This window comes from Pezoporus flaviventris, unplaced genomic scaffold (assembly GCF_033815535.1).
Source record: "Pezoporus flaviventris isolate CSIRO_AGI_PZ_B2104156 unplaced genomic scaffold, CSIRO_AGI_Pfla_v1 ptg000055l, whole genome shotgun sequence".
Classification (NCBI taxonomy): Eukaryota; Metazoa; Chordata; class Aves; order Psittaciformes; family Psittacidae; genus Pezoporus; species Pezoporus flaviventris.
In genome coordinates, this window is record NW_026892603.1 from 4,268,462 (window position 1) to 4,280,469 (window position 12,008).

Consider the following 12,008-nt stretch of genomic DNA (forward strand, 5'->3'; position numbering starts at 1 on the left):
CATTGCACTGATGATCACATACCACTTGTTGTTTGAGATTTAATGAAAGCCGTTCTTACAATTAACAAAACATCACAGAAAGAAGCAGCTTTGGTTTTACTGAGAATTAAGCTTCTTGTCTCACTGTCTGTGAAGTGATGAATAGTGAGTGTATAGGGCATTTTTGTGTTTGTGTCAATGTATTTGCACTAGGTTAAACATTTTACTAGTGTTTTATTTTTCAGTGGGATTGATAACAAATCAATGATCTTTTCACAATACTATCCATTACAACAGATTTTTTTTTTTTTCAAGAGGGATTCTGAGGTCAATTAAAATAAATGGCCCAAATTATCCTCAATTACTCTGATGTAAAATCAGTTTCCTGGTGTAACTCAGTAGATTTCAGAAATATTTCATTATAGACAAAGGAGATGAACTCGGTATTTCTTGCCAGTGACTCTGTTAGTCTGCAACTTTGGGAAGTAATTTGGAGACCAATTACTTAAATTTGATAGATCGACTTCTTTTTGTTAGTATATATCTGTCCAGCTTTATTTATTTTAGCAGGAAAGATTAGATACTTTCTGATAAACTTGTGAACAGCTCTCTGACCATAGCTAAAAGTAGAGCTGGAAAACTCTTGGGGTTTTTGTCCTGCTTTATTTTGTTTGTTTTTCCCTGAGAAACACTTATATGGATTAAAAAACTGCTGTGTGACTAGCAGCATTTGTTGTGTTTGCTGAAGAATGGGAGACTCCAGAATGAAAGTAAGCTGAAGAATTACACATTCCTCAAATGGAGATATGATGTGCATGTCAGGGTTACAAGAATAGCAAAGGAATAGAAATAAATAAATAAAGGATTTTAAATACCGCTATACCTAATTGAAGATTGCTCAATCCGGTATTGCGTTGTCACTGGATTGACACATTCACTGAAAGGGTGTTTTATTGAATGTCTACTTTATACTCTGGCTTTGGGATGTATGTTGGTTTTGTTTTAGGTTTTAGTTTTCCTTTTTAAAGCGCATCATGTCAGCTTTTTTCCTCCCCCAGAAATGACTGTGGACCCGATCTTTTTTCAGTACTGGTGGAAAATTCATAATTAACATTTATGGGAATGGGATCAGATTTTGTACTGCAAGAAGTTAAAACTCTCCAGGAGTAGCATTTTGTCTATGTCTGTCTTGAAAATCCTTTTTGTTTGTTTGGGTTTTGTATAGGGAAGGTAATGAAAATGGAAAAGCAATAAAAATAAAGTAAAATAAAGAAATGAATGTTTGGAAATATCTGAGTGCTTGCAAAGTAAGTAGTCTGCTGCTAGCTTCTATGACCATCCATTGAGAGAACACCTTGTACTCTAGAAGACAGATGTTGTGTTACAAATAGTTGTGTTTATACTAGTAGCAAGAAGACTTTTGACGAAAAAATAGCAGATGTATCATCATGTTTTGGCCAGTAAAGCAAAAGTGGAATAAGTTCTTGAGTAGTCTTGATGTTTCAGAAGCAGATTCTCAGCTGCTTCATTTGAAATCGAAGATCAGCGCAGGCAAAGAATCTGATCCTCTGAAATACAGCACCTGCTATTTGTGCATTGCTCAGCTATCATTAAAAAAATTCTGTCATTGAAGGCCTTTCAGGACTGGAACTTGAGCCTCACATAAACCACAAAGCTTAGTGTTGATTTATTAGTTTTCCACAGCTATTGACTCAATTTTCTTTCCTGATTACAAAAGGAAGTGCTCCATTTTTAATATTATTATTCCTTCTTTCACCACACGAAGCTGTTCCTTAATGGCCATCAGAGCATTCTAATGTCGTGGTCAAATGTGAAGTTGTGGTATTCCGTATTAAACAGGTCACACTGCTTATTGGGGGGAGTGGTGGGGGGGTGTGTGTTGCTGTTCTAATAGTTGAAATGAGGGTTTTTTCCAGCATATCATGAATTCCTGTCAAAGTGTGTAGAAAAAAAAGTACTCTCTGCTTCAGCATCAGACCTTTCAGCTGGTTTTTGTTTGTATGAGTTGTTTAGTATGAATATGATTGAAAAACAGCAGAGACATAGTATGGATGTAGAAGGATGGTTTTTCATTGGCAGTTTGTGGAACAGCTAGCAGAATATGATTGTTTTTTAAAAGCTTCCTCTGAACTTGAAATTTTAGAAAAATTAACTTACTGCTTTTCAAGATGAATGGTAATCTAGTATGTAGATATGAGTAAAAGCAATGTGTGCTTATATGCAAGTCCAGTATGCCACAGAGGAACTCGCATATCTGCAGGATTTGCATACCTATACATAAAGCACATGCTGTTTAAGTCCAAGTCAAATACTTCGTCAAATTTTCCTTTGAAGCGTTTGCATGCAAAAGAAGTTTCTCTCAATAGGGTTTTGCAGCTTTATGAGGCATACATTGCATTTCCAAAACTGGGGCTTGTGCAAAGTGTAGTACACAAATGCAGTTCTTAAGACATCAGAGTTGCTTACAAAAATAGTTGCAGATAGAGGATGTTGCAAAATGGTTTGCAGGCAAGACTTGCATGTATCTGAAATAAATAGGGATAGGCTTAGGGAGACTTCCATAAATCATGACTGAATTTAGGTACTTTTTGGTGTTTTAATATGTTATTTTAAGAGTGTTTAACAGCAGGTAGGGGAATGTTGCATTTGTGGGTGTCTGGGTAATAAGAATCCTTTCCCTCCGTTTTATTAACCCCAGTGATTGCTTTGCTGGTTTATCTGATGAGCAGAGTGCTGATGCATTTTGCACATTGCTCATGGAACATTGTTGCTATTCTGTGTAGGTGATGTCAAACAGGAGCCAGGCATGTACCGTGAGGGACCTACGTATCAACGGCGAGGCTCGCTTCAGCTGTGGCAGTTCTTGGTAGCTCTTCTTGATGACCCGTCAAACTCTCACTTCATAGCATGGACTGGCCGAGGCATGGAATTCAAGCTGATTGAGCCGGAGGAGGTAGGTTAGCTAGGCAGCATGCCCTGACATCCACTGCCCGATCCTGCAAATGTAGTAGTGCCCCTTCAGACTTAGGCCTTGTTTTTCTTGAATATTTTACTTCATAGCACTCTGGAAGGGTGATGAGGGAAAGGACGACAAGGGAAGTATTTCAGTTAGGACAGAGTCGTGGTTAAGCATAAACTTGATTCCTGGTCCCACAAAATAATAAAAATACTGTAAGTGCTGGAGTTACAAAATACTCGGCATAAATTGTGGGGCCTGGATTTATCAGAACCACATCATGAATAGCTGTGTTCCAAAATCCTTTGACAACTTGTCCCTGAATAGTCTTTCAATACCAAATATTTTTCAATGTGAAATTGTGGGAACGTAGAACTTTTAGGAGATTAAGATTGTCAGGCAGTAAAATCCCATCAAAATTATATAAACTCTCCTCTTTTTAGAGTCTTCTTCAGTCTTTCTACTTATCTGTATCCTTAGGTTGTTTAGTGCATGCTTAGATCCTAGGCTTGCAAACAGCCATGTGCATGCACAGCTCTCCTGAACCATGAAGGACTTGCTAAAATTACTTGTATTCATGTACACTTGCTGAAGCATGAGTTACTTCACTTGTGTGATGAACAGGAATAAATTGCACATTTTATTACATAAGCTTTTTTGGTCTAGGTAACATTACATTATCTATCCTGTGATCTAAACAGCCATGGAAACTGTTGGAAAAGCATGTGTGTGTGAATTTCATTGTAATACTGATTTGGCTAATTTGATTAGGGTTGTCAAAAAGTAGTATCATTCTGGTTTAGTTTTTGGCACCTTGGACAGGTTTGAGCAATAGAGGAGACTGCAGCAAATTGTCTTTCATGATCCCCTCTGAGCTAGAGCTGAGTAGGAATGTTAGGGGGTGTAAGGCTACTTGTGTGTTCCACCAGCTATTTCTGCTGTTTGCCATCCATTTGCTGGCATAAGCAGTCTGAAAGCTTTCTTGCATTTAAGTTACATCATATGCCAACAGCCCTAAGTTGGGAATAGCAACAGCGCTGATGGCCATTTCCTTCCTGACATGGTCTAGCAGAGGGGAGGTTGCTGGAAGCACCTGTGTGCTGGCTTTCATTTGTCTGTGCATCCCCCCTGCTAGTGATAGTCACTGTGGCAGATCCTGGCATTGTGCATCTGAGGATTTAACCACAGAACAGTCTTAGTTGATTTCCTACCAAAACTTTGCTGGCAAGACTGCAGCCTTAGCATCCTCCATGGTCTTCTTAGTCATGTGACCAGGGCCAGAACAGAGTGAAATCTTTGGAAAGGCTTTTAGGTGAGCTCAGTGAATGAGGTATCTAATTTTACCCCCTTCTCAGTATTTTTTCCCATTTTTGTTTTGTCTGTAACATATGTTCAAAGTTTTTCAAGACTGAAGAATTTCATTGAAAAATGGTTTCCAGCAGATGGTGCAAAAACTTTATAGATTTTATTAGCTCAGGAATGGAAAGTACCAAAACAAACCCCTAAGGTTTCCTTATTGTGTAATTCCCTGAAGAGCTGGATATTCTGATTTAAGTTAACCAGATCATCTGCTTGTTTGACTGTAGCAGTTGCTTTGTGTTTCTGAGCAGCACTGCATCCAAGATCTGGAGGAGGCAGGCTGCTTGAAACTTGCCTCACTTTGGTATGTTCTTAGAGAGTACAAAGGGACCTAAGTTGTTTTCATATGAATGTCATGGATCTGACAGCAACTGTCAATTAAAATAAGAATAGCCAGCAGGAAGTTGCTCACTTCTGTTGGTTGCCAGGTGTAAATTGAAGGGAAGTCAAAGAGCTTGTTGGTTCAGCTGTGGCAGGTTATGATGTTAATGACATGACCTTTCCATCCCATCCCTTTCTGGGGGTTTATGCCCTTGTAGAATGGGTGACAACAAAAATGAATATGTATCATCTCCTTGAGCACCATAGTTCATTCAGAAAGTAGGTAACTGCAGACTGTGGAGCTCAAAATTAGATGTAGGTCCATTTATGCTGCTTTGTCACAGGGACAGCAACCTTCAGCAGGAAGGTGGGATGGAAGGCTAGAAAGCTGAAGGCCTTCCACAGCATTTATGAAGTCTTACTCCGTACCGTTCAGGGATAGGAAGACTTGCTTACCAAGACTGTTTCTGGACCTGCTTGCTTATTTAAGGATGTCAAAATACCACACAATATCGCATATTCTAAACCATTAATTTGTTGTTGGCTGTCTTCGCTGTGTATTGATTTAGCATGCAAGCCTTCCATGTTGTGGACTTTTAGGACTCTGATTAATATAGAAAAAAAACCTTGGTAGGATAAACAAAGAATGATGTAGGCATATGTTATAAAGATGAGTAGGCAAATCAAGGTTATGCATCTAGGCCAAATCTACAGCTGGAATAAATTGACAGGATTTGAGGTATGTTTCAATACAGCTATAGCATAGCTGGAGTTAGCAGGGCCTTGACAATGTACATAAGCCTGAAAAGCTGCACCATTGAAAGGAAATAATGCTTTCAAAAGAAATTTTAAAAATTATTGTCCAGGCGGAGATCAAAGTCATGGATTTTGCTGTTGTTATTTAGTCCCCTTCAATTCTCAGTTCTGCATGTTGTCTGTGGTTTGCATCAAAAGGCTCCAAACACCTGTGGGAAGGTTTTGTAGAGCACTCTACAGAGAAGCTGCTTGGCTATTCTCTCCTTTTTCCAGAGCTGTATGCATATGCACATCAAACATGTTTATAAAATGTTTATAAAAAACAGTTCATCAGTTCTGACTTTTTTTTCCTTCTGGTGACGTGATAGTAATTTGTACCGCCAATAACTGAAATGTCACCAACAGCCGATTCTAGTTTCAGGTGGAGAATAAGCACTTAAGCTCTTTAAACCAAAGGTCTCTTTGTCCAAAACTACCTTTGGTGAGAAATCAGGAAGTGTAAAGGCAAGTAGAAATCATAAGTTACATTGTTCTCTATGGAGTGGCTTCAGGAGTTGCTTGCAGCTCCCCTTTTATTCTTATTTTTTAAGGGAAATTATACAGATGCAACTATGAAGTTTCTGTCCCAGTTTTCATACTACCATATAGTTCTTCCGAGTGATTACCCATCTCCTGTGGTAAATCACTTTCTTTGCCAAAGTAATATTTAAAACTGGCAGTTGGTGTTAGACTTGCATCTCCTATTAGTCTCACTATTGCTGTCATTCCAAGTACAGTCTGTATTAGTTCATGAACTAAGTGTGTATGCATGTGTGTTTCGTGTAACTTGGTCTTCTGACAGCAAGGTAATCACAGGAATAGTAAAACTGCCCACATTATCAACCTAAAGAACAGATTGCATCTTTTATGAAAGTTTTCTGGTGGAATTTGGTAAATATTTTTTGTCTATAATCTCTTTGTATGGCTTTATTTTCTCATTGTTTTTCTCTATTAAAACACAAGGCCAACATCCACCCCCCCACCCAAATCCTCTATCATATTTGCAAATAAGTAAGTCTCCTTCAAGTTTAATGGATGACTCTGGGTCCAATTAAAAAGCATATTAGTATGTGGGAAATTCAGTTCGTGGCAAGCTTTTCTCTTGTGTTTATTCCTTGCACCTGCAAGGTTCCCCTTCTTCCATACCTAAATAAAGTATCTGATTATAAGATCTGATTGTTAAATGCATTTAATGAATCAATGCTAATCCATTTTTGTGGCAGGTTGCACGTCGCTGGGGGATTCAGAAAAATAGGCCAGCTATGAACTATGATAAACTTAGCCGATCACTTCGCTATTATTATGAAAAGGGAATCATGCAAAAGGTGAGTAGCTAATTTGTATTAAATTTCACCAATGTTGCATGTTAATCCACATCTCAGCTTATTAGGAGTACTTGTAACCACATTGCTTATGCAGGTTTTCCATCTATTTAGGCAAACACTGAGTTTTTTTACTTACCAGGTCCAGGATATGCATCAAGATTTTTTTTTTTCTATATAAAAAATGTCTGTGGTTTTAGTTCACACGATGCACAAAATGATTATAGGGAAAGAGGTGATATTCAGAAATATCCAAAAGAGCTTCCTGACACCTGGGAAAGGGAAACAGTGAGTGTGGTATGAATAACCTTTTGCAGATCTCAGTCAGCTGCCCAGCACTTGGGTACTTTGGTAAGTGCAAGATAGGGGAGAAAAATGATACCTATTAACATACCAAATACTTTAATATTTTACCAATTTTGTTGTAATAATACCATTTTTAAGTGGAATTTAATATTTTATAATAGGCTGAACTATGAGAAATAGTTAACAATAATTTATATATAACAGCCTGGTCTTGCTGACAGTATTCAACTCGTCCTTCTGCTGTGGTTTTCTGATTTACATGTATGTTTTTAAATTTGCTGTGTAGTACTATGTAGATTGAGAAATCAATAGGGGAGAACTCTCTGATGCATCTGCAAAACTGGCAGGTGTGATCAAAGATCATAATGAACACCTTGTGCTTGATGCATATCTTTTCATATTACTTTTGTGACCTGTGATGAGTAACATGTTTGAACTTGCCATTTCCCTGAATGGAAACAGTGGTCTCTGCTCAAGTTACTGGGTAACTTTTCCTGTAGGTTTTGTGAAGTCTTCATTTAGAATTGCCTATTACAATTTTTTTTTTGCTTTGATTATGGAGTCGTTGTAGTGCTCTCCTTTTTCACTATCCAGGAGTCAACTTGAACAGTCTGGCCTGGTATTGATTTATGGTACTTCAGTTGCACAGCGCCGATCCATTTTTACGCGTCACATAACTGCATTGAGTCTCTGTAAAGTTGACTGGAGACTGGGTCTGGTCAGGAGAAGCAGAAATGCTTGATTTTGCTGGGCAGTGTTCAGGCAGAGGGGTTCCTCGTAGCACGTTACAGCTCAGCTGCGTAGACAGTTGCGTGGGCACAGTTCAAAGGTAGCATAGAGGCAAGAATAAGTAGCAGAGTGAAACAGGTTGAAAAATGTGGGGATGGGAATACCATAAGGCTGACAATGCTTCCCAACCCACGCATTCATTCCATATGGAAAGTTTACAAATTCTTCTGACACCTAGCTTACTACTTCTTAAACTACTTTACTATCTACATGAATATATTAACCACACATTTTAAAAGGCATTTTGGATGCTTATTTTTCTAACATAGCAATGCTTGAGGTTTGCCATGGGGTCACCCTATCTGGCCAATTAGTATATGTTAGAAAGTAATGATGGTTGTAGATTCACAGTGGGTTTCTTTACTGCAAGGTTTATATGCGCATATTTCCTCTTTTAAGTTTAGAAGTGACAACAGGTAATGCAAATGCCCAGTTTCTGATGCAGCCATCAGTTTGTCAAGCTTGCTGACATGCCTTTGTTAAAAAAAATTCTACTGCAGATAAAGCCTCTACTAAAACTTTAAATTATTTGTAGACTAAATTAGCTGAAAATTTGAGGAGGTGATTCAGACTGTTTTCCACCAATAAGACTAGATTTAAGTTTGCAGCACTTCTGCCACCTTCATTCACTCACTTCCAATGCTGTGCTAGCTAGAATTGCAAGAAGCAGACAATATAACCTTTATTTTAAAATAATCTTGATAAACCATGGGCATGCAGGTTTAGTTTTTGTTTGGATTTTTTGGTTTGGTTTGGTTTGGTTTTTTGATAAGACCTGTATTGTTTTTATCATGGTTTAGCTTTGAGGAAGATGCAGCACAGACATTTGGTGCTGTTTCTGAATAAGGGGAAACTATAGGATCCTTGGGCAAATTGTGCCTCTGTAAGCAAATCCAAATGTCCCAGCTTTGCATGAGCGATTGCTAAGTACATATTAGCCTACGTATTTGCTTACACTGTCCCTGTACAATCAGCATGCACTATAACTTAAGTGCTTTTATACGTAAGTATGAATCAATCTATGTAAAGTGAAATTCAGATCTCTATCATGCAATGTGATTCTTTTTTCCACTTGCACACAGCGTGTTGGACTTAGTCATTTTATTTTGCCACTATAGTAACAATTTGTTTACATTTTCCAGTAAGAACAGTTCCATTTGTGGTTAAGTATAGGAAATGATTGCAAACAAGTGTTTAGAAGTAGAATACCTAGTCCATCTTCCAACAGGATATCACATATGGCAAAATCAAGAGCACTCTGCACAGTCTGCTTCTGCAGATCCCTGTTGTCTTACTAGGTCATTGCCTTACCAGTTCTGCTGTTGCCTTATTAATTGCATAATGAAGGTGGGTTCTTCACAATACTGTTGAACTTGGAGCTGTAAAACCACAATGTCTTACGCTGAACCTTTTCTCTCTTCTTTTGTCCTCAGGTGGCTGGAGAAAGATACGTCTACAAGTTTGTTTGCGACCCTGAAGCGCTTTTCTCCATGGCTTTTCCAGACAACCAGCGCCCCTTACTGAAGACTGACATGGAGCGCCACATCAATGAGGAGGACACTGTGCCTCTCTCCCACTTTGATGAGAGCATGGTCTACATGCAGGACGGTGGCTGCTGCAACACCCACCCCTATAACGAAGGCTATGTCTATTAACAACAGTGACAGTGAAGGGGATGTTTCCCCCCTCCTTTAGGCTTCTCCTCTTTCACAAGACCCAGAGGAAAGCTAAATCGACTTCAGTTTGTTTTTTAAATAGTACACTAAAAGGGGCTTTTCCTGTTGCATTACTCCTATGGTCTGCCATGGACAGCGCACTTTATTTGAAAGGGGAGGGTTGGAACCTAAATGTTATGCTATGTAACAGGAGGAAAAGGGTGGGTTTGCTTTTTACTTAAGTTTGGGAAGGGAACATACAAATTTTAAGTACAAAAAGCTATATCATGTCTGTTTTGTTTCATATCAGCATAAGATATTGTACATTTTCTCTCTGGGTATCCGTAGTACAGTTAATTCTCATTGTGCAAAATAACCACTTGATGATATCAGCACAGCATGCCTAGGGCATTTGTTTCTTGCCATTCTTAATTGTCTTTCTGCACTTCTAAAAGAGAAGCAAAGCATATACCACAGCATTTAATTTAGAAGCTTGCAGTGGCAGACCTTGCACCTTGCCTCTGAAAACAACATATATCTCAAGAGTTTGTTTTTTTTTTTTCCCACTTTCTTCTTGTTATTTTTTCCTTTTTTCTTTTTCCCCCTTTTTTTTTTTTTTTAATGGACTCCTGGAAAAGTTGTATGACCCCAAACAACTCTTTATTTAATGACCAAGTGGCCGTAAGTACAGTGACCAAGCAGCAAAGTCTCTGACTTCAGACTTGAAGCCGCATGCTGTATCTGGTGCCATGTTGCTATACATATGGACTATGCTATGGCTTAGACCTTTCAAGATCCATTTGAGGGTAATAATTACATGTGGTAGGCTTTCTGATGATCATGTCAGCATTAAATACAGGATCATGATTGGGAGGGAGAAAACATTTTCTATCCTTCCATTTCCTTTGGTACATAAATAAGTTATTTAATCAATAGGAATTAACTGTACTAAGTCACATATCTAATTATGCTGTTTAGACACAGCAAGCACTCCTTGAGAAAAATATCCAATACACTAAATAGGTACTTTAGTAATTTTTAGACATGGTACCCATTAATATGCATTTAAACCTTTTACTGCTGTGTTATGTTGATAACATATATAAATACTAGATAATGCTAATGCTTCTGCTGCTGTCTTTTTCTGTAATATTCTCTTTGATGCTGAATTTACTATGACCATTTATAAGCAATGCTGTAACTACAGGTAGCATTTCAGGGCAAAATAGATGACTTGAACCATTTATTGCTTAGAAAATAGCTTACGCCATAGCTGTGCTATAAGCAGCTTTTATGCGCATCCACAAATGACTAGTAAGCTTCAGCTTGCTAAGGAAAGCTCTGCAGAACCTTTTGTAATTTTCGGTGGAACGGAGGCTTAGACGAACTGTCAAACAATACCATGAAGTCGCTGTATGACGTTGTAGTGCTGGCACTGATGTTACCAATCAACTTGTTTTGGACACTAAACGTAAATGTGATCAGATATGCTCAGAAGACAATTTAAATTTTGAGGGGTTTTTTTTCTTGTTTTTTTTTTAAATTGTTTTTTTGAAGGGGTAGTCTTGTTCACAAGCCACACATACTCTTATATATGTAGAATGAAAAGAAAAAAAAAAAAAAAGCCCTGACAAACACCTGAAAGTTTTAACTATTTATGAGCACCTTTTCTGAAATATGATATTTCCTAGTTTGAAGGGAGGGAAAGGGGTAAGTTCTTGATTTCTTTTTTTCTTTGTGAAATTTAAATAGGTGTTACATGGAGTAATTCATTTTCCGATATTCCCAAGAAGCTGGAGGAAAATGAATGCATAGCCATAAAACAACAAGAATAATTTACATCATAATGGATAGATTTCAAAGACAGTCTTAGGTGGTGGGTTAATTTTCCATCCTCTGTCAGTTAAGACACCAGTTAAGCTATGAATATTTTAATATGCAGTTAATTAAAAATGGTCACTAGAAACCACAGGTGCGTAAAAAACATTTGGGCAGGTATTTAATTTACTCAGATCCATAAGACAACATATTTTATTTGAGCGTATATATGCCTTAATATGTCATCCGTAAGTCTCAGTGGCACTTAAATTTTCAGTGATTAACCCAGAATCAGAAGTCTGAAATTGCAAAATTAGCAAAAAAGGAAAGGGAAGAGGTTGAGTAAGATTGTTTAAAACGATGTGGTTTCCATTGAAATAAGGTTCAAATGAAACATGCTTTGATGAAAAGTCCTTGGATTGGTTTTGGTTCTTTAATGTCAGCATGGAGCGCCTCTTGCCTGTGGCAGGATGTGGGTATTTGGGACAGGGGTTGGATAAAAAAGGAAAAAAAAAAAAAGGGAAAAAAAAGAAAAAAAAGAGGAAAAAAATGCATCAAATGTGTAATATTTAAGAAGAAATATATATATATCTGTATATGGTAGTGACTCACTGAACAAAGCAAGCAATCAGACCAACATTACATGATCTCAGCAGAAGATACAAAAGTCTTTCAATGAACTGATTA

The 12,008-nt window shown here is 37.8% G+C and overlaps 1 protein-coding gene across 6 annotated transcripts in view; it reads left to right on the forward strand.

The window, feature by feature from the left end:
• The window catches only part of ETV1 (ETS variant transcription factor 1), a 63,109-nt gene extending 53,030 nt beyond the window's left edge, over nt 1–10,079 (forward strand). For 5 of the 6 annotated variants that reach the window (XM_061469244.1, XM_061469247.1, XM_061469246.1 and 2 more), the window contains 3 exons: nt 2,784–2,953; nt 6,655–6,756; nt 9,282–10,079. In XM_061469244.1, the coding sequence (XP_061325228.1) occupies nt 2,784–2,953; nt 6,655–6,756; nt 9,282–9,503 (494 nt within the window). In that variant the 3' untranslated portion in view covers nt 9,504–10,079. The remainder of the gene's footprint in view (nt 1–2,783; nt 2,954–6,654; nt 6,757–9,281) is intronic. The other variant, XM_061469243.1, reaches the window with a different exon arrangement.
• The last annotated feature ends 1,929 nt before the right edge of the window (nt 10,080–12,008 follow it).